At 26.0% G+C, this 24,821-nt stretch overlaps 1 protein-coding gene across 1 annotated transcript; it reads right to left on the reverse strand.

Moving 5' to 3' along the window:
* Cbs (Cystathionine beta-synthase) lies at positions 1 to 24,459 on the reverse strand. Its single transcript, XM_016050056.3, has 13 exons — positions 23,786 to 24,459; positions 20,675 to 20,811; positions 19,296 to 19,411; positions 19,082 to 19,216; positions 16,391 to 16,605; positions 14,724 to 14,885; positions 12,657 to 12,782; positions 11,773 to 11,857; positions 9,836 to 10,019; positions 5,783 to 5,917; positions 5,591 to 5,699; positions 3,600 to 3,684; positions 1 to 2,468 (listed from the first exon to the last, which is right to left on the reverse strand). The coding sequence occupies exons 2-13, from the start codon at positions 20,803 to 20,805 to the stop codon at positions 2,317 to 2,319; spliced, it is 1,635 nt and encodes a 544-aa protein (XP_015905542.1). The 5' UTR covers positions 20,806 to 20,811; positions 23,786 to 24,459; the 3' UTR covers positions 1 to 2,316.
* Positions 24,460 to 24,821: the final 362 nt, after the last annotated feature.

Consider the following 24,821-nt stretch of genomic DNA (forward strand, 5'->3'; position numbering starts at 1 on the left):
TTTGAGGAAAAAACTTTATTTTCATAAGTCCAACATTCAAAAAAATTATATCACATCTTTTTTTTGAAAACATCCTTAATATTTTATAGTTTCAAGCATCAGATAGTAAAACACTTTCTTTAAAAGATAACAAAATTGATCATCTGTAATTTATTTGTTCAAATGTACATTTCTACATTGTTTGATCAAATTAAATTTAACATTCTGAATTTGATTACTGTTATTAATTCAATAAAAAATATTAGTATCCTTGAAAGTTTGACGGAAAAGAATATAAAAAAGGATATACTGCCAAAAAGTAAATTGTATTATTTCCAAAAATTATTTATAGATTCAAAAAAAGAAAAAGAATGTACACACCATAAAGTATAAGTTGTTCCCATTTACAATTGTTAGCATTATGTCTATTAATAGTAATTTCATTGAAACAAATTGTTTAAATTTTTTAGGATAATGAAATGAACTAACGTTTCTTATCCTTCTAAAACTTACTTAAACAATTTTAAATTTGAAACAATTTAAAATATTTAATAGATATACTGATTTTTGATTGTAGAATTATTATGATTCAAAAAAGATAAAGCTTGAAAAAGATAAGTTTAAAAATTACATTTAATATCAAAATATTCAGTTAATAATTGAGATAATTCAATAAAAATTTCTAATCCTGAAACAAAGATGCATATTTTCAACTTTGTAGCTAGCTATTTTTAACACATATAAGTCTAGCACTGTTTGCACTGTAATTCAATTTTTTGATAATTAACTATCTACAGCATTTCTGCATTATCCAAATGATGAATTTTCCTCATTTGGTAACTGGTGATTGACAATTAAATAACAAATTTCCGTTATGCAGACAGATATGTATTAAGAAGGTAAAATTAATCAATAGGGATTAATCATTACCAGCTTCTAAAAAAAGTTTCTTTTAAGAACTGCACTTGACCATCACAAAGATTGAAACGCATAAAACCATAACAATTGTTTTCCTGCTAACAAGAAATATAAATTTTATAGCATAAAATATCACATGATCATAATTTTAAAAACTGAAATAAATTTTTAGACAGATAATAAAAACCATTCTAGCATAAAATTAAGAAAAGTGATTTAGTTTTTCCTGAATAAAAATTACACGCAATAGTTAATAACTGTTGATATCGAATTTTATATTTAGAGCAATTAAATCTTCATGTTTTAACAAACATTTTTGATGGCAGAACAATTTTTCCCATTTTTAAAAACATTTACCAACACAAAATGAATAACAAGGTGGGATATCTTTACATCCTTTTTTTTTTTGAAAAATATTTGTTCCATTAAAAACTAAGCTTAGAAACTTTAAAACTTCAACACGTAACTCTCAATTTGTGTGGCATAAATTTTATTAATATCAATGAGAGAAATTAAACGCAACTAATTTCAAAAAGCTTAATATACAAAAACTTAAATTTAGAATACAAATAAAAGACTACTAAAATAGCATAGAATTAAGGCCATTTTTCATACAATTTTAAAATCCTGATTGTTGGGAAAAAACTGATCATATAAACATAATTCACAATGCAAATTACTAATAAAATATATGAAAAATTTAACAATGGAACATAAAATTTATTTTTCTTTACATCACTTGATCATTAAATGATAAAAGGACTGGTGCCCAAACACTTATTTCTAAAATAATAGAAAAAATAGAGGAATATATTCAACAAAAATACACTTTCATAGATAGATGTTAAGAACAAAATAGAATTCCATATGTTTGTCGCTAGAAAACCTTACGAAGAGCATTTTTTTTCAACATAAAAATAAAAAATGAAACTGATTTACTTTGATTAATACAATTATCAATCCTTTTACCCATGATGGCGTCTAATTGATCCTACAACAGAGTTCAAGACTAATATTTAAAGGATTAATATCATCCAAAGAAATTATCTTTTAGCAAGAATCTCAAACACAATTAAAGAGTTAATTACTTGATTGTAATACGAAACTAAAAAATTTGAAATAGAAACTGCATTAAAAATGTACTAATATTTTTCTTTTGAGAAGAAAGAAAATTTTAATAATTAAAAAACTGAATTGATTGAAAAAGCTATTTAATAATTTGAAGAAAAAAAATAATAGATCGAAAATTTATTGGGCCAAACTAATTCTGAATACATTCTACATTTTAAAGAAACTTACATTTTTAATAGTGCAAATTGGCTTACAATATCAAAACATGAATAAATAATTTTAAACAAATGTGCAATAAAACTTCAAACAAATGTGCAAAATGTTAAATCATTGAATGAATGATTAATTTTATTCATCACTTTCAAGTGATGGAGTAGCTGATGCTGATGAATGGGACTTAGATCTACTTTCTCCCTCATTTGTAATAAAATTGATGAGATCTATCCGAGTCACAACACCAATAACAATCTGTTTTGTTTCAATTTTTTCTTTGTCTCCACCTAAATAATAATAAATAAAGAGAAATCATTAAATTATTACAATAAAATAGAAATTCAAAAGTGCCAACTTTCAAAACTAGCTATCAATAATCAAAAGAACACAGAAATATGTACAGTTAGCCTTTATGAAATTCAAATTAGCACAATTTTAAGGTATAAGGTATATATAAGGTATATCTATATAGGTATAATGTAATATTAATAAAATGAATTTACTATACATGAATTGATATTTAAATTTTTTTTTAAAGTAACATTGAGATAAAAATACAAAAATAAAAATTATACAACACAAACTTTTTATCTCATTATAAAATGATAAAACTCAATAGATTACTTGGAATAAGTGTTTGAGTTTTGGGTTGAGTTAGCACCTTGTATTTGAACGACTAAAAATTTTTGCCCAAAAAATCCTGTTCCAATTTTAGATTATGTCATTTTACTTCTCTATAAGGAGAGAAGACTATGTTTTAGAATTGGAAAGGGAAAAGATGACATATCCTTGATTTTTTTTTTCTTGTTTCTATAAAATTGTATTTGCTTTTCATTTATTTTTTAGAATTGTTTAAGGAGTAGGAAAAAATTATCGTAGATTAGTTGTAAACAACAAAATTTTTTGACTCTCAAAATTTAAGAGAAAAGAAATTTTAAACATATTATTATAGAAATTCTCAAAAATTGTAATTTTTATTACTTAATAAAAAGACTAGTATTGACTACCAAATTGTAATAATTACAAATGAATCATGAAACAGTAGAACAATAATTAGTGAGTGGATTATTGGTTGTGCGGTTTAATTGCAAGTTCTGCAAAGAAATTGAACATTTATTACATATAATCGATCTGCAGCACATAGGCAGATTACTTTAATATTCAGAGGAACAAAGTAACAATGCACACAGATGTATGAATACATTTTAAAATCATTTTTTTCATTCCCTTCTTAATTTTTTATAATTATTTGGGATTTTTGCCAACCAATTCTGCAGCTAATCAGGGCTCTACTGTGGTTGGCACCCCTACAAATTATGAGAAAAATATTTATAGATGAAGACAGTATAAGGTTTAAAAATAAATAATTATAAAAGAAAAAGAAATATGATTATAAAATGGATTTACATATAACTCACATTGTCTCTGATTGTGAACAATAAGAGCAAAATGTCCTGACTCTAATATCCTAGATAAGCGGCCCAGAGTTGTATCTAGAGTGATCTATAAAAAAAGACATCAATGAAGACTTTAATTATATGAAAACAAATGCTTTACAGAATCGCACAATCACTCAACATTTGTAAACCCGTTTATTCAACAACTCTGTAGTACAGAAAATATCAGAGAAAACAATGTTAAATGAGAATTTTTTTTGTAAAAAGGAAACAGTAGATAAATTGTTAAGAGTGCTGTAAATAACTGTCAGCAAAGTTTTATACAACTGAAAACTTCAGTTTTTTATGAAAGAACAAGGAAGTTAAATGATTTATTAGCTGTTACATCTAACATTGTAATCCATCACAGTTTGAATATTTTAATCCTTATACTCCCACCCAGCCATACAGGAGGGCAAAAAAATTTTTAAACACAAAGAGAAAAATATACCTACACTTTGTTGTAGAGATTTATTTTTTAATGTAAGAAAAATAAACAGCTGATATAATTATAAAAAACATTTGTTTTTTAAAATTTTTTGTTAAAACAAAACACAATTCTAAAAAAAAGCAATAACAAAACATTAAGAATAAAAAACAATGAATAAAAAAGTTTCTATTAAATAGGATGTTACTGTATATATATATATATATATATATATATATATATATATATATATATATATATATATATATATATATATATATATATATATATATATATATATATATATATAGCACAGTAAAATGATAAAGACAAAAAGAAAAGAGAAAAATGAAAATTAATTTATTAAGTTTTATTAATAATAACTATATATATATATTTGCCAGCCAAATGCAGGTGATTATACTATATCTATGATTAAAGAGTGGTAATTTATAACAATAAAATTAAATTATCTTAGTTTAGCAACAATTTTAATTTTTAAATTTTACAAGTTTATTTTAGTACTTATTATATTATTGTCATGAGAAAATATATTTTCTGCAAAAACAGTTGGATGATAATATGTATCATGATGGTCTTTTTCACTTGATCCACTTTATTTGTTTTATTGACACAAATTGTAAGGAAGAATTTTTTCATACAAAATCTTGTGATCTGTCAACACAAGTATTAAATACACTGAAAGCTTTATATAAAAAGTACATACATCTAGTACAATATGAGAAGCCTGCTGCTATTACAAGTCTCCAAGTCACCTTCTAAGTAAGTTTAGTATTTATAATAATAATTTTAAGTAATTTTAATATTTATAATAATTAATAATATTTAAGATGCAAAAATTGGTTGTTTATAACCAGTTTAAAATTACTAGCCTTCTGCTATTGAGATAAATTTCCTTTGCGAAAATGCATTCAGTTTTTATAGGATATTATAAAAAAAATTAAAAAATTAGCAAAATGAAACACATTTTTATTTCAGAAATCAATAAATCAATACATAAAAGTGAAAAATGAACATAATTTCATTTATACAATCTAAGAGTTTTATATTAATAAAGACAATAGGCGTGCGTCCATCTGACACATTATCTTCCTCCTGACAAAAGATAGATTTAGCTATTTTTAAAAAACCTGCTCAGTATTTCAATAGAATGCTAATTTGGTTGTTGTATGAAATCAAAATTCACTATTATTAATAAGGTCAAAAGCAATTGCACTTTAAAATTTCATTTACTTATTTTTTGGCATCTTGCAGAAACTTCTAAATTCTAAAATTTGCAGACAAAGCAGTCAAAAAAAAGTCTACTCAAAACCAATTTCAACAAGAGTTTAAAATTAAAAAAAAAAATTTCAAAATAAAAGGAAAAAAGAGGTAAATGTATCTATTTCATTTTTTAGTCTTCTCTAACATAAATATATTATTTCTTTTTAGCTTTACTATAATTCCACATGATATAGCAAATTGATGAAATGATAAATATTACTTTAAATTTTGCCCATTATCTTAATATACTTTTAAATCTTACCTTGTTGAGAGTGGTATATAGCACTTCTGAAACTAAAGCACTTGATAATACTTTTCCAGCAACAATTTTAGCCATCAGATTTCCTAAAGTAACCATACCTTTGATCTCTCTAAAAATATGATGCAATTTAAAATTATTTTAATAATTGTTGATCAAATTTTAATAGTGTATTTATTTGTACACAAGGCTTACCCAGTATCATCAACAACAGGTAATTGATCATAACCCTCCTTATTCATTAATTCAATGGCATCTTGGCAAGACATATGTGGTAGAATAGTTAAAGGTTCTGCAAGATTTAGGCTGCTCACTCTAGTATCCCACCACCTAAGAAGTAACCCAAAATTAGTAATGTATTTACAAACAAATAAAGATCAATTTTCATCCAATGAAATTTTAAGTAAGAAAATATATTTTTCTTAAATATATTAAATAATCCATCAAGCAAATGCATTATTTTCATTCAGTTAAAAATAATACCCCTCCAGATCTTCATTTTCAATCTTATATTTAAATTTTAATTTGAAATCAATTGATTGAAAATTAAACTTTTTAACTAATAACTATATCTGGTGAAATTTAATGATTACTTTGTATTGATATTTAATTAAACATAAAAAGGAGCCATTAAGTTGATAAAACAAATTAATAGTATTTCTGATTCATTATGTACATACACAATATTGCAAAAGGAAAAATATATACTTATTTCAATATTACTCAGGGAACCTAATTTTCTGAAAAAGGCAGAAAAAATTCAAAAAATTTAGGTAAATTCTGACTCCATAAAAAAAGGCTGTTTTAAGAAACAAAATATTTAATAAACTAAAAACATTTTAAATTAAATAGATTTTTCAAACTCATTAAAAGGAAATTGCTAATTTCTTATGAGAAGCAGGCAAATGATTAATTAAGAATACCAGCAATTGCCACATAAATGATTTATCTGATTGAATTAAGTATTAATAAACTAAACAATAAGATATATATTTTCACAATAATCAATTCTACATAAATTTTGACTATATTTTAAATTATTAACTCACATTTGGCAACTTTTTGCAGACAAATTAGACTCCTTAACTCCAATTTTTAATTACATTTACTTAAAAATTAACAGGATGTCTTTTGATTAAGAAAGTTTTTTAATTAAGAAAGTTTTTTAATTAAGAAAGTTTTTTAATACAAACATATAGCAGCAAAAATCTTTTAATATTACCACTAAACAATCAATCAATCAAAAAGCATAAAAAATAAAAATCAATTGAATAATAATCAATGAATAAAGACAATGCACAGCACATGCTTATACTTAATTCGTTTAGTTATGAATAAAGTCAAATATGTAAAAATAAAAAGTATACTTTGGCTAGATATATTTCTAAACTAATATACTTAAGCATTTTTTAATAAAAAATGCTTAGTAAATTATATTAATATATAATTATAATAAATTAATAAAGCATAAATAAATTATATTAAATTAAAAAATGACATTTCTGTTAAGTCTTAGTCATTTTGCTTTTTGTTTGAATGAATTAAATTTCTAATCACTAATGAACTTTGAAAAAAAAAATATTTTAAACACTTTAAAATATACAAATAAATATCCGAACCAACCAAATCTATACTAGTGAGGGGGGGAGAAACCGTCAGCGACAAAGAGGGGCTAACTAAGATACAACTTAAAGGATTTTAGTTTGGCTAAGAAAAAACATTCACATTGGCTTTAGTATACTGTTATGCAATAGAAAAATCCACATAAGCAAAATAAAATTCTTAATTGAGATATTTATATATTTGGCATTTTTGTATAAGCTATCTATTGTTAAAAAAAAATAGATTTTGTTCTATCAGTTTCTGAAATTCTATTTTAGAAATCGTAACATTTGCAATAAAAAGAAAATACTTGTCAAGTCATTTTTCTCAAAATTTATTGAGAAACTCATTATTTCTTCAACTCATAGATAATTTATCTTAAAAAAATTATATGGCTTGATAAATTAATTTTAATTCACCTAATTGAGCAACAGAAAGAAAATTTAGGTAATTAAAACTCTTGAAGAAAATTTTTTACTTGCTTCAGTGTGTTACTCTTACTTTATAAATTGTACTAATTCTCTAAGAGTATAAATACCACCATTCTAAGACCTATCTCAATTTCCATTCTAAACAAGCAAAAAGTTTTGAGTCATAAAATTTTCCATAATAATGACAATGAATGGAAATATTGTTTTTTATTGAACACAAATGAGTTATAAATGAGAGTGAAAATTTTATACACTCTACTTGTGAAATGTAAGTTCACTTTGGTGGTTTATTTTCCAGTTTAAAAAACATGCTGTCTTTATATTTAATTGCACATATGTTACTAAAAGAAAATGGCTGCCTGAAGCAGCATGGTATTTTTAATGTCTTTTTCACACACCATGTATTATTTTAAAGGGTATTTTTATTCACCCAATAAAAAAATTTTAAAAACTTAAAAAAAAAAAATAAAAAAAAAACAAGAAGCAGTATTGTCATTTAATTTTTAGTTCTCTAATTCTTAAGTAAGTTCAGCATTGTCTTGTTAAAAAAAGCCCAAAATTTAGCCATCAGTAAAATTTTTGTATGTTATTTTTGTGCACTTACGATACAACATAACAACCTCACATTACAATATCTGTTTTCCTTTGAACAACAGTGTTTGTAATATTGTGAGTAGACTGTAATAAAAAAAACAAATATGAGTATTTAGCCAGATATCGTTACCATAAATGATGAGTTTACATTTACAGTTATAAAACTTTAAGAAAATAAAAACTGAATTGCATACTTACCAAAATTTAGCACTGTAAAATAAATAAATTTGCTAGCCCAAGAAAAACTGATTGAAATAATAAAAAAATACACAAACTATTTACAACAACAATATAAAAAAATTTGCAAAAGGCTCTTTCAAAAAATGTGGAAAGAACTTAGGATTTATTTTTAAAATATAACTCTAAAAACATTAAAAAAAATATTAAACTTATAAATAAAATTTTGTATTGTACCTAACTTTCAGAAAAATTATTTTATTTATTACAGTTTATTAAACTTTCAGACCACTGATATAACAATGGCAATACAATCAGCATTGCGTGTTGGCAGTGTTTACATTGCACAACACTCACTGTTCTGAAGCTGGTTGGGCTTAAAGCAACTGGGAATAGACAATGGTTTTTCAAGACAACTTAGAGCTTTCTCTAATTCACCATTACAGTTCATTTAATTTCCATAAAGATTTTTTTAAAAACTGCAAAAACATTCTGAATAATCGTTTTTTTTCTTTTCTTTTTACAGTAATGATTACTAATAAATTTGTTTTTAATTCTCAATATTTTTTTTTTCTTATTCAACCAAGTTTGTAAAATAAATTTAAGTACAAATTAAAAAAGAATAGTGTAACATTTATGCTAAAATAATTTTAGATCAAAGAAAGAGGAAAAATTAATATAAGAATCAAAAATTCAGTGTTTATCTATAGTTTTATAGAAACTATAACAGTAGGTAAAGATTCATTAAATTATTAATAATGTATAATCAAGGTCAACAAAGGAAGAAAATATACTTCATTAAAATATGCTGTTTTTCTTTTTAATTATGATACTCTGAACACATACAAATTAATGTCTAACTAAAAAACCAATTCAAAATTAATCCTTAACGTTAGTTTCGTTTATAGATCCATTCTTAAATATGAATTGAAATCCACAATGCATCATCTTAAAATCCCATTTTACGTGCATACAAGAGCGAGATAAAATAAACTTGAGCCTCTTAACCAGCTTAAAGACTTTTAGTTTACAACTTTAAGAAATAAATTTTTAAAATAAACATACTTTTTGGTCAAAATCTGTAATGTATCTATACCAATAATTTTTTTTACACAATCACAGTAGCAAATATTTTTTCTCATACCTTCATTTCATATTGCTTTGTGATTTCATAAACAAATTTTTTTTTAAAATATAGTTTTAAACTGCACAATTAAATACCAAAGTGCAATATCAGTTTAGTTTTAATATACTTTAACATCATCATTGTCAAATAAAGAGAATAATATAACAAAATTAATTGAACAATGTTTTCAGACACAAAATAAAAAAGAATATTTTGCTCAATATTTTATCAATCATTCATTATTACTTCAATAATTACAAAGTATCTCAAATCAAAGCATGCATTATAATAAGGTAATTACTTTTTCAAATAGCTTACCAATGTTTAGCACTCATCTCCAAATCAATATTAATGAATTCTTGTTCTGTCATCCAGCTATCAGAGAGAAACTTAGTCATGTAATTTCGAACTCCGTCTGGCAAAATAACTACACATCTTTGGCCTTCTTTTAATTCCTGTGCAACTTTAACAGCTGCACTCACTGCACTTCCACTACTGCCACCTGCAAAAAATGCACTTTTTTTTACACAATTTACGACTACAACAAGTTTAACAGGATTAATATCATAAACAAATTAAATTTAAATAATAAAACTATTATATATCAAACTTATAACACAGCAGAGATGCCAACTTGAAAATTATGATTTCAGTAATAATCACATATAACTTATAAGGATTTTCAGTAATCCTCAGTAATAATAAAGTTTTACCTCATAATTTTAATATTAAAGATTTAATGTTTATTTTAATGGTACTATAAATTAAAAATTAATAAGAATTAATTAATTATATAATTATCTTAATAATTCATATTCCCAAACTGTTCTGTTTAAAAAAAGATAAAATTTGAGTTTAAGATTGACCTAAAAAGGTACATAAATACATACTTGTATAATAAGAAACTGAACACAAAATAAGAAACTGAAACTTCAATAAATTTTTTTTATTTATCTGTTATATGTAAATCCAATTTAGTACTTTGCTTTGCAGCTCTTATCTCAGCATCAGAAAATTTCCTTTCGAAACACACTTTTTTGTTTGTTAATGCTTTTGTTTTTTCTATAAGAAGAGAAGACAAAGTGAGACAAATTCCAATTCCAAGAGAAGACAAATTCTAATTCCATTAGTCTGATTGGTTAAACATGTCTGTCTTGCCTTTGACATCAGTAAGGAAGAATAAAGTTTGGATAAAACGAAAATGCGCGGCAAAAAAAAAAGTGGGGGAAGAGGGAAACTCAAGAAGTTATTCTTAATTTTAGTCGCTAATTGGCTTAAAAAGTCGCCGATTTTATGCAACTCATTGCAAATTAGTTGTTTTTACTCATATTTCTACTAAAATAGTCGCCCTAGTTGCTACTGCTTTAAAATAGTCACTTTAGTAGCCTTTTTAGTCGCCAATGGCAGCCCTGTCTTTGCTTTTTTTGCTTGACGTTCCATTGTATTGTACGTAGCCAAATCTTTGAATCAAAAATAAGCACTTTTTAAAAACTTTTCAAGCACTTTACAAAAATTTTCAAGCACTCAAAAAATTCATATTCAATCAATGATATTATTGAAAACAAAAACTTTTTATAAACAGTTTTAGCATTAAAAAAAAAAAGAAGAAAGAAACGGCGTAAATCGAAACAATCAGTACTTTCCCACATCACCGAGTGAATTCAACTTGACCCTTACCCCCTACGTCAAAAAAAGAGTTAGAAGTAAAATAAAATAAACAAGAACAAAATTAAAATAAATTAAAAAGAAAAACATTTCACAAGAATCTGATATTCTCTATCCGAATTGGAGCACTCTGGTTTCGGTTTCAAGTGTGCGCGCATGCGCAAGTCATAACGTGGGTACGACATGAAGTTCGCGTGAATGATTACGTAGCAAACTCCCCATTTTTCGTGAAATGCATGGGATCCACCAGATATCACTGAAGGGAAGAAAAAATATTATTCGGAAAAAAAGCACTTTTTAAAAACGCCGGCTGAAAAAAGCACCTTTAAAAGCTTTTAAAAACGAAATCCCCAAAAAAGCATCTTTAAGTACTTTTTACAAATGCTACGCACCCTGACATATACTGGCTTTTTTGCTCATTAAATCTTCGTTAAAAAATAGCGTGACAAAATTTAATTTTTACAAACCCCAAATAAAAAAACACCTTTAAGGGCTTTTAAAAAACATAAATCAAAATTAAACATTTTTTAAAAACGCTGTATATACCAAACATAAAAGTATAAATAGACATTGAAATTATCATTGTTTACCGCATAACAGTCCTTCTTTCTTAATCAGCAATCTTGACATATGAAAAGAATCTTTATCCTCTGATTTGATCCATTTGTCAACTACCTAATAGTAAGAAAAGAAGGCATAAACAAAATCACTTTAAAAAGCGAAATGCTCATGCATCTTATTTTTCTTTTCAATTTCTTTTCATTAAAAACAAAGCTGTTCATTAAAATTCATCAAAGCATTCTTCACTTTAAATAACAGAAAGAGTTTGAAAATTAATATTAAATAATATCTATAAAAAGTGAGAGATTTTGACTACTGATATCAATTTTTCATTAATTACAAATATTTATAATTATTATTAAGTTTCCTTGACAGTACAAAACAATTATTTTTAAGCCCAAATGCTTAGAAAAGATTATGTGGAATGTGATTTGAACACTCTATTACACAAATCTTGCTAGTAAATTTAAACTACCCAGAGGAGACTAGTGGAACAAGGGGGCGGGGTAGTGGCACTATTGAAGATAGTTTTAAAACGAACAATTTTTTCAATCTAGCAAATAGAAATGCCATGAATCTTTTTTTACATAATTAAAAAATCAAAATGGCAAGAAGCAAATCAAAGATTTGGAACATAAAATGACAATTCAATGAATGCATTGATTTTTTTAATACAATAAATTTTACATTTCATTAATTTAATAAACACAATTTTCTTAAAAAATAGTTATACTTATATATGCTAAAATTTTAAACTAAAATAAATTCATTTTAACTAAAACATTCCTGAAACAAGTAATGATATCTAACAAGTTCTATTAACTTGTCTTCCAAAAACAGTTTAAAAAATCTGAAAACAATAAAATCTTAATTGTTCCTCCTAAATCTAAGAAAAATAAATGCATATTCTTACAGAACGATCCAGAACTGTAGGAATAAAGTCATATCCAATGCCTTCAACTTGATATGATGTTTGATCAGATGAATTTAAGGATTCTGGCTCAGCTAATATGGATCCATACGGATCAACACCGACAATCTAAAATTATATAGTAATGAACGAAAGCATTATAGTAACTCAAAAAACAGAAATAAGAAGCAGAATTTTTTTGATTAATTAATATATTTCAATTTAAAAGAATAATATCAGTGTGCAATGAATAAATATTAAATAGTACAATAATGAATAAATACTTCTTTACATATTTGTTTCTTTAAATCACTATTTATGCAGAAAAATAAAATTGCCAGATTTTTCTAGTTTTCTATGTGTATCTTAAGATAATTTCTACCCAATATTGCAGTATGTAAGGGCGATTCTAAAGACAAAACAAATATGGGGCACCACACAAAATTGCCCCCATAGCATTTGCCATCTTAACTTTTCCAAGTTTGTGTGACAAATTAGTAAATTTTTTTTAGTGATTTTTGTCCATTTTTGAACTTGACTTTTCTAGGTAGAAAATATGTTTAATAACAAAACATTCATTAACAATCATTAACATCTGAAGTACTAACTGATTTATATGTTGTATCTATTTACGTTATATTTTGTTCTTCTCACGTCCAAGCTCCTTTTATGGAAAAACTATTTTCCGTCTTCATATCATTAAAACCTTGGAAATTTGTAACGGAAACAATAAAAGAAAAATTTGTTTCTCACGTTTTAAATCTCAGTTTTATTAAATAAAAAAGACTGCAAAAATCTGTAATTGAACCAACTGGGGCTTTTGATTTAGATTTTGTACTGAACATTTTGGCAATAACTATAAAATGCATATTAATTTATGTCTTAAGATTAGCATTTATGAATGAGACCTTTGATTATAATATGGATCAGAGAAATTGCTCTCTTAGCACAATTAGCATGCATTCATTTATAAAACTTTCTGTTTGATTGAAACTTTTGTCTGAAAATTTGATTTTGTTAAAAATGATCTACCCATATAATTCTGACTTTAAAATAAGTTACCATAAAATTAAATATTATTATACATGGTAACTATTACACCAATACAAATAGTTCTTGTCATAACAAATAACAAAGAATTACTGGCAGCAATAAAAAATTGGTGATTTTTTCAGGAACCTAAGCTTAAAATAGTCCAGAATTTTTAAAGGGTTAAAAGAAAACTTTTTCTTAACATAGCATAGAAATTTGCTTTGTTATAGATGAATTTTTTTTTAAAAAAAAAAAGGTACTGCATTACTAAAAATCTTTATGGTGTATCTATTGAGTTTGAGTTGACCAGTAAAGGTTTTGATTTCAATAGAATTATTAAGTGAGGCTGAATGCTGAAACAAAAAAAAAGGGCAAAACTTACATTAGATGGCAAAGATTATTTTATTTATTACATGAATCCAGAAAATGTAAATAACCATCTCTTTAATTATATATTTTATATCTCACACTCTTTTAAAAATTAGATAATTCTATTAATGTTAATTATAGTATAGATAAATAAAAACTACTGATATGAGTGAAACATTTCAGAAAGAATAAGTAAACATGCATTATATTTATTAAAAAAAAAATTAAAACATACTTTATTTGAATTGGTATAAAAAAAATCTCTCAACTTGCAATTTACTGTAATATTTCTTATTTTTTTAAATGTCTTTTTATTATTTTCAAAAACATTGTCTTATTGCCTGTCTTTTTTTAAATTCTTAATGACATATTTTTTTTAAGAAGATTACACCATCTAATACCGTAATAATGCTTTCAAATGATACTCAGAAATTTGTGATGTTGATGTTATTCAGATTCATAACCCACTGACGATTCTGCATGAAAAAAAAACTTTTTTTAACCTGCAGTCTTCTTCCCATAGCAAAACCGGTTTTTCAATGTTATTAGATAGAGAAATAGTGTCTTGGGAAGAAACATTCTCTCAATTTTGCCCTTTTTCTAAATCGCTAGTGGGTTAAGAAGCATTGCAGGAAATTTATATATATAGCAAGTAAACAGGTAGATAACCTTGCAACCAGGACATTTTTCCTTTATTTTACGGCCAATTCCAGTAATGGTGCCACCAGTTCCAGCTCCAATGACCAGCATATCAATACGATTATCACACTGATAAAGTATTTCTTCTGCAGTATCATCATAATGTGCGAGAGGGTTACCAGGATTCCGATACTATAAAGAAATCAAATATAATAATGAGAAGTGTGAAACAACATATTAAAATTACTAATTATTTTACTAACAGTTTTAATATTTTATTGCAATAATATGTGATTTAACTAAGTTATAATTCTGTTGCTAAGCAACTAAGTTCAGACAAATAACAAAGAATGAAATAATATTTTGTGATTGTTCAAAGAAGTTTATTTATTAATAGTTAATAGAAAAATATCGAAGTTTCTAGGAAATAAACGTTTTTTGAGCTGATTTCTGATCAAAAAATAAAGTTTTCTTTTTGAAATCTCTTTTGAAAAAAAATTTGAATCTTTATAAATTATTTATGATTTTCCAGGCTTTTAGAATTTTAGCACATGAACATTTTATCTGGCATTATTTGTGTTTTTTATGCTGTTTAATATAGTAATGATCCATTATAGATCTACAGTACTTTTTACTTATGAACGTTAAAAAGTGTTTGTTGCATAAAATTTACCCAAAAATTGGAGCAAATGCATAAAACTGCTGCCAGTGGGGAATGGTTTGATAAAGAACTAAAGTATTTTTTGAATTGTAAATTTTTTGAAATATTAAAAAAAGCATTTGTTGCAAATATTTACAAAAAATATGTGCAGATTCATTAGAAAACTTATCTAGGGGTAATGATATGATATATATCTACAGTATTTTTGCTTTATAAACTGCAATTTTGTGTTAAATAATGTCTTTTTTTACACACAAAATTTTAATTTAATAGAGTTATAATATTTGACCAAGCTATGGCAAGGCACGAAAGTACTGCCAATGAAATTGAACCAAAAGTCGTTGGTGATGGAAAAAAAAAAGCCAAAAATGGGTGAAGATGCATAACAAATCAGTTTTTTTTTAAAAAAAAGGCTTGAAAGTAAAGTAAAAAAATTTAACTCCCTTTTTCTGTAATACAAAACTAAAATATATATTTATAAGTTTAATTGCTGACAATATAATAAATTTATGTAAATTTAAAAATATTAAAAACAGGAAATGTTTGAGAAAGAACACATGCTTTATACTCAAAGCAAGACAAAAATCTCTGAAAATTATTTAATAAATTTTTTTCATTTAAATCTAATTTTAAAAAAAATTATGCTGATTGTTATTTCCTGTAAATGTCACAACAGAAATCAAGCTGCAGAATTAAAATTTTTATAAACAATTAATAACAATACACATCAGACATCTAACAAATATGAATAAAAGTGAAAGAAAATATACTTTAAAAGCTTTTTATTTAAACACAAATAATAACCACTATATTGAATGGAGAAAAAAAAAACTTTTACATATAAGGCATAATTAAAATGGTTTTTATACAAAAATAAAATCTTCATATTCATTCTTTGTAAAGACTACAGCTAAAAATTGAAATTTTAAATATTATTATGGAAAAATTGCGAGAAGAATAAATTTACAAGGAAACAAAACAGGAATCTCTAAAATCGATTATAAATTGAATTGAAGTTTAATTAAAAATTTCTTGCCTGATCCAAAATGATGCTATTTGGAATTTGAGTGTTGACTTTTTGTGCAACACTAATATGAGATTCTGGGGCATCATAACGTGCATTAGTGGGTGTTCGGATGATTTCCGCTCCAAGAGCTCGCAAAACAGACACTTTTTCATTGCTCATCTTTTCGGGCATTACTATAGTACATTTATATCCCTTAACTGCAGCTGCCAGAGCTAATCCAATTCCTACAAGCAAAAAACTGAGTTACACAATGAATTGATGTATGTGTGTGAAAAATTCATTAATAATATAAACCAATCACCTATGGATCAAATTTCTTTACTCACTCTTTTTTGGCAAAAATAAGGAAATATTTTGGGGGGAGTTTGCATTTGTTTCCCCCAAAATAATCTTTGTTATTATGTACAGTGCGCCAAAAAAAAATAATGAACCTCCCTGAACAACTTTTGATCTAATGAGCGGATCTTCAAGTTCCAGGACTCAACCTTAATGGTTTAAGGGAGAGACCTCAAATTTGCTAATCAATTTGCACAGACGATATCTTAAGTTACAAAATCAGAGACAAAAACATACTTTCTCTGAATTAGCATGCCTTTTTTCAATGAACTCGGAATTCTGACCTCAAAAATTTAAGGGGTAATCACAATCTGGGAAATGTGTTCCCAATAGTTTGGTCAGGAGTGCTCCAAACTTTTGGACTCCTTAATGTTAATTTTACTTTTTGCGCATTTTGCTGTATCTCCAAAACTTTTTAACAGAGTTGAAAATTTTTGCACACAATTATAAATTTCATATATCTAGAGATAAATCCATGCAAAAAATAAATTTAAAAAATATTTATTACTTTATTTATTAATGGTAGAAAAAATTTTGAATTTTAAGATATAAAATTTTTTTTAATAATTTTAAAGAATGTAATTTTACGTACACAATACAAAATTTGAGCAAAATTAGTTGCATGGTTCATGAGAAATTGAATTTCAAAACTTTCAGATATTTAAAATTCCATTTTTCAGGAACTATTCAACTGCTTTTGCTCAAATTTTGTATTTTGCCTTGTAAAATTATATTACTTAAAATTATGCAAAAAAATTGTGTACCTTAAAATTCAAAATTTTTTCTACCATTATTAAATGAATTAAGATAATAAAATAAATATTTACTAAAAGTTATTTTTTGCATGGAATTATCTTTGGATAAACCACTTTTATAATTGTGTGCAAAAATTTTTCAAAAGTTAAAATGCGCTGAAAAACAATGAAAAACATTATTTTGTGTGTTGAGCATAGAAATGTATGAACTTGTAATTATTTTAATTAAAATACTGTGTCATGGAATAAAAATAAATCATAAATTTTATACTACAACCTGCTGTATTAACTTACAAGTTTTTTAAACATTAACAAGAGGATTAACACTAAGAAATGTAAAAGCCAGAAAATATTGCATTTGAAAATTTTTTTTTTTAATTATTTTGGAATAGGTAGGTACTTCATGTCGCACTAGAGCTGCACAATGGGCTATTGGCGACGGTCTGGGAAACATCCCTGACTGCAGCCAGTGATGCTCGACTTTGGTGTTTTACTGGGATCTTTATTGTCTTTACGATCAGTCCACTATGGGACTATCTTAGAAAAAAAGAATATCAATAACAAAGTTTTAATTTAAAAAATAAGATTATGCAATGAGATTATGATTATGTTATGATATGAAAATGAAGCTATTAATAAAAATATCAACAATACCATTAAAAACTCCAGTTACCTAGTTATTATACAAATAATTAAAAATAAAATATACAAACTACAAAACATAAAAATATACAAAAAATAATAGGTTAAACATTTGAACTTAGTCATTATCAATTCATGCATTTAAACTTTTGTTTTATCAGTTTCTATGCAATTTCAAAATTGCAAGCTAAAAAAATTTTTGGCAGTTTAACATACTCATAAACATAACAAAAAAAATAAGAAAATAATTTTAAAAGAAGTAAAAAATCATTTTTCTTTTGTTCTTGGCACTACAGATCAAAAACCAAGGCCATCAAAACAAGTTTTCTCCTCCGGTTGTGACAGATGATTGTTTTTTCCAATTTTAGTAGTTATTTTAATGTTTTTAAATCTTTTCAATGTCATCAAAAAACCATCTGAGTGAAAATCGTCTTTGCTTTCTAATGCCTCCTGGTTTATTGAAGGAGGTTAATAGCTTGGTGGGGTTGTAATCCTCTGATCAAAAAAAGTGTCCATACCTTATTTCATTTGATTTGATGACTTTTACTATATCTGGTTGATAAATTTCAGGATTGTAAAGAATTCAAGAATCAAAACACTCATTCCTGAATTCAACATTTTTTTAACATCTATGAAATAAAATTATTACAATTTCATATAATTAGTCTTATACATATTAGAAAAATAATAAATTTCAATTTAATTTTTTAATTTACTATTACAGAAAGAAAAATTTAAATGTGCTATGTTTATAAACATTTATATAACTTAATTTTGCAACATAATTTTTTTATAGAAATAAGGAAACATTATTTTTTAATTAAAAAAGAATGAATATAAGAAGAATGCTTCCTAATTTCTAAATATAAAATTGAGAATGTGCAATTGTTAATCTAGTAATCTCAAAACTTATACAAAAATATTCCACAGTCTCTCTAAAAATTAACAAATATAAAAGACGATATACCAGTGTTGCCTGAAGTTGGTTCAATCAAAGTTGCACCAGAAGAGATTTTCTTTTCTCTTTCAGCTTCTGCAATCATGCGCACAGCGATTCTATCCTTTACACTTCCTCCAGCATTAAAGAACTCACATTTTGCTACTGCAGAATAAAAAGTTTCATGTAAAATATTGCACTTTGAACAGAAAGAAAAAAAATAAATGATTGAAATTTTACTTACATAATTCACATTTCAATCCATATTCCTGAGGTATATGATTCAATTTTATCATAGGAGTATTTCCAATTGCATGCAAAACATTAGGGAGGATTTTGGGGCTTTCAGGCTTAAAAGTTCTAAATATACATAGATATTGAAAAAATTAATCCTGATTGTAAACACACTTACAATTTTTATATGAAATATGAAGACAAGTGTACTATGAATTTGCTTTTTTTTTTTTTTAACTCTTCTGTTCACAACAGTATTTTGATAATATACTATAGATACTTGCTTATTATAACATTTTTCCTATATCAGTTCTCCAAGTTCAATTCTCAATTTTGTTTTCTTTTTGTTAACATTTAGGAAAGAATATTTGTATTGGATCTTTTGCAAAAATTGTTTCTACATTTTGGCAACAACCAGACAGTGGCATACAAGGAACTAAAAACACAGAAGAATAAATCTTGTAGCCATTTTTATACAAGTTATAATATTAATATAAATATTTAAATTGTTATGACTTCAAAAGTCGGGTATTGACCTCTTGGCAATTATAATTGGCACAACCAGCAATCAATTAAACAAAATTTTGGCTGTTGTAACAAGCACAATCAAGGACAGATACAGAAAAGTCCCAAACATTTGAAAACTCTTCACAATATGTGCTAAAGTAACATTCAGCAAACCTTTTATTCACAGACTTTGTTTATAACCAATATCAAAGGTAGTGTATATCAGATAGCAATGTAGAGACAAATTTGTTAGATGCAGATAACAATTTAGTACAGATAAAAAAATATATATATAGCCATGTGAGCAGCTTTAATAATAATGCAGTAATAGTAGTACTTTATTTACGTAAGATAAAAGCTGCACAATGAGCTATTGGCAATGTTCCCTGAGGATGATCAGAAGACATACCATCGTACAGAATACTCTACAGAAATAATAGCTCTTCTGTTTTGGTAGTCTAACTGCTTGATTTACTGCAGAACAGTTTAATGAGGACAATTATTGTGCATCTTCAATCTTTTGGGGCTGATCAGAGTGATCACTGACTGCTCCACCCACTCACTGACTGCTGAAAGTGATACTTGATTTCAGTGGTCTACTAGGAACTGTGTCTTACGATCAATCCCCTGTGAAACTTTGATAATAATGAATAAAATTGTTTTGATTATCTGAGTATCATGATTTTTATAAAGTCAGTTCTGTCTCAATCATATGGATGAATAAACAATACTATACAAATTATTATTGTTCATGGAAGGAAATTACTTGTTTCATCATATAAAAACTTTTAAATGTATCTTAACTCATTATTCTTGTAAAATTTCAATAAAACTAAGAAATATGTTTAAATAAAAAATATTCTTAAATAAACTGAAATTTACCTGGAGGTATGATTATGTACCGATTTTTCAGACACATCCAAATGCCAAGTACATTTACTAGGTAAATCAGGTGGGAGGAACTCAATGCTTGAAGAAGAACCTCTAGATCTGGCTTTACTTGAATGAACCATTTCAAACTATGAATAATGAACATCAGATTCAGAATTAAATAATACATATTTAAAATAGACTGTTGGTGAACAATACATTACAATATAACACTAAGACCAGACTTAGATAAAATGAAAAAACTAATCTATAAACATAAAATCTCAATTCAAAAACTTTCTGCAAGCAATTTATAAAGTCTTCTAACAAGCTTTAACCTTTTTAGCACCACCTAATTTTAAAGAAATTTGTTTAAAAAGCATTTTTAAAAATGTTTTAATTAAAAAATATATATATTGATATATACAATGCATATCAGCATACATTTCTTTAAAATTAGCAGTTTTAAGAAGATATAAAACGAATGAATGATTCCTTATGTTTTCGTTTATGCTTGACTTTCTTTGTAATAGAAACGTTTGCTCAAAATGTTTCTAATAATCACTTCTCAATTCTTCTACACTTAAATCACCTTGCTTTCTTGTGTTACCTATTTTTCAATATATAATAGTACAAAAATAAAGAGTATTAAAACTGTATTGTTTCAATATATTTTATGACTAAAAAATACTATAATCAAATTACATACTTACCCTATAAGAAAGAGAGTGATATACGTCTGTATATAACATCATAATTTCATATGTCTTTTATAAGTAATGAGTATTATTAATAAATTTTTCACGAATACCATTCGCCGGTTCGTATATATTATGCATATCTGACTAAGACTGAATTAATTTAAGAAAACTATCAGCAGTGTTACAGTGGCAAATTTTTTTGCAAACAAGCACTAAAAATTTTAACTTTTCATACAAATTTTTTTCAGTCTCAAAATAAAAATAAAAATTCTGTCTACATTTGGTTTAAAATCCTTTAAATTGCATACAACCATACAGGGTTGGGTTTTTACTGGACAAAATCAATTTTTACCAGGGCTGTGACAAACGTGAAAAATACTAAGAAAAAGAGGTAGAAATGGAAAAAATTAGCAAAAAAGTGAAGTTGATTCAAATTACATAGCATAATTTTAAACTTCTTATAATTATAAAATTAACTATGATAAAATTTAAAATTAAATATTAATAATGTATTATAAATAAAGAAGTTACTTAAACACAAAAAGGGCAGTTAACTTAAATTGACAGTTTGCATCATTAAAAATATTATTTCATTCATTCAGAGTATTTAATATTTTGTGAAATAATTAATGTGCTGTTTAGTAAATAGTGTTGTAAAATAGCATAGCAAAAAAATAAAAAATACTTTCTTCTATAAAAACTTTCCAGGGAAAGTTTATTATATCAGAATGAATAAAAGAATAAGTTTAAAACGCTTTTCAACTAGCACAATAAAGTAGTAAGTATGAAATCGCAATAAGTTATAGAAATTTTACAAGATAAACTTCCCCATCATATGGATGCTGTAAGTGATTCAATAACACTGGAAAAAATGACAACCTAATCAGAAAAGTATAAACTACAAAAGGAACACTATTGATATCAATATTAAGTGGAAGCTTGAAATGTCAAGCGTATAATATATTCTTTTTATTTTACACCTCGAGGTTTGATTGAATTTTTTTTTTTTTTGTTGCTATGTTCATGATCCTGTTTTCTTCATTCCGCTTCTATCAGACATCTTACATTACTTTTTTGATCTCTGCCATAACCAACAGAAAATCCATTTACTTCAATTATTTAATTTACGCCGATAACCTACTGGCACATTTACCATTATAGTTACTACTCACAGAACTTTTAAAAGGACAAAAATATTTGCAGTACAAAACAAACAAACAATAATAAAAATACTTAAAATAAAAGAAGTAGTTAAACAAATTTTACAGTAAACAAAATAATTTTAATTATTTAAAAAAATGCAAAATTGATGTAAAATGGGTTTTTAAAAACCATAGAGGGTACACCAATCTTCTCATATCTCAATTATAAAAATAATGTTTTCTAAAACACAATCAATAAATTTATCGGATGTGGATATTTCTATACTGGTAGCTAGACCAAAACAATAGACTTCGATTGCCCCCCCCCCACAAGAAACTTTTTAAAAAAAGTTAAAGGAGACCAATTCGAAGGGTATACCTTCGAGCCCCCCTCTTTATTATTTTTTTGATTTCTGAAATTTTAAAATTGCATGGGTGCCCTGGCAAATGAAGTTAACACAAATAGATAACTCTAATGAAATACCTCCTATATAACACATATTATAAAATAATTCGCAAAAATAAGTAATGAAATAATACGGCACACATTTCTGAATAATCGAAACAGTTTTATACTTATAACTATAAAGCTGTCTTGACCAGTCAGAAATGTTTTCCGTATATTTTCATTACTTATTTTTGCGAATTATATCCATTCGAAAAATAATATCCATTCCTACAGATTCACAAACAAAGGGGATATTTCCATATTGTGATCTGTCGTGTCAACTACAATCGGTCAGGCACCAAACGAATTTTAAAATATTATTAATCAAAAACATACAAAGGTTTGTCCACGGGTGGCTCCTCCCAGCTCCCACAAGCAATACCCTTGGAGTTGATCCCCTTCCGCGATGGTTTTATTTTATATTCTCATGCAGGCTGCTTGGAAGTCGCAAAGACTTACAGATTATTTATTTGCAGATTACCATGCAGAAATCTTTTCTCAAGCAATCTGAGCACTAATAATAATTGCACTCAAGGACACTTTTGGAAAAGTGCCATTGAGTGCAGTAAAATATAGTATTTCAATGCACTCAAAGGTACCAAAAATAAAAATATATTTCTGCTCCAAAAATTCCATACATTTTTTTTTAGATACATTCCCGAAATAATGAATTTTGAACATCTTTTGCTTTTACAGAAATAATTACCAAATTATAGAATTATGTTATCTAATTTAACCTAAGATGAGTTTATCTAAAAACAAGGCTTTTTCACTTTTATAAATATAAACAAATAAAACATATAAAAACGAAAGAAATTGAAAATTTACTTACAACTAAGTCTGACACGTGAAAATCGGACAATTTTAAGAAACAGCCGGTAAGGGTAAAGAGAACAATAACTGTAAATATTTATTCAATTAAATGTAACAAATTCTGATAATAACGCAGATTATGGATGTTCTAGGATAATGTAGAAGCTTAATACGCAGTGATAAAGACTTTATCAAAAACGTGGACCGGCTAAATCCGAAAAGATAATTATTTTATCAAAAACCCAGACCGGCTTAATCCGAAAAGATAATAATTTTATCACCAGACTTGCGTGATGCAATTGCGCAATAATAAAGCCCGTGGGCAGCCTTGAAATGGCCTTGCATCAAACATCAACTTGAAATTGATGAAGTCGATTGATTGATTGATAGATCTGCTTTAGTTCTGGTTGGAAAGTATGCAGCTGCTTACTACAGCTTATTCTGTGAGACGATATTTCCAAACAGATAATTTTGTTTTTAAAGAAATAAATTAAATTATTTCTGAGTTTCCTGTATTTCATAAGATAATAATGATATTAAATAACTCTGCTGTGTTAGGAATAAAAAGTTTGTTTTCGTTGACATGGTTGCTAGGTTTAGAAAGCGCTCGCTTTTTTGGCGGTCGAGATCAGGCCTCTTTTTATTTGTTTATCACAGTTTGTACTCGTTGCAAGCCGCGCACCATTATACATTAGTGTTAGTTCATTGTTCGAGCAGTGAGATTAAGTTCATTTACAAATAATAATTTAAGTTTAAATTTCGAAGTTGGCTTATTGTTGTGTTCATACTCGGAAAAACTTTAATATCGAACAAAATTTATAACTTAAGTTTTAATTTAATTCAATTTATTTATTTAATTAAATTGAAAAGAATTTTAAAGTTTAATAGAAGTTTAATAGAATCTAAATAGAATTTTAAAAATTCTTTCCTAATAGCCCTATTACTAAAGCAGTGCCACAACCCTAACTAAGATCATGAACTCTTTACCACTTACAATGTACTTAATCGTTTGGAATATCACCACAAACTTCAATTAATTATAGCTTCTGATTGCT

Source organism: Parasteatoda tepidariorum, chromosome 2 (genome assembly GCF_982258835.1).
Source record: "Parasteatoda tepidariorum strain Cologne lab strain chromosome 2, Ptep-v5.0, whole genome shotgun sequence".
Lineage (NCBI taxonomy): Eukaryota > Metazoa > Arthropoda > Arachnida > Araneae > Theridiidae > Parasteatoda > Parasteatoda tepidariorum.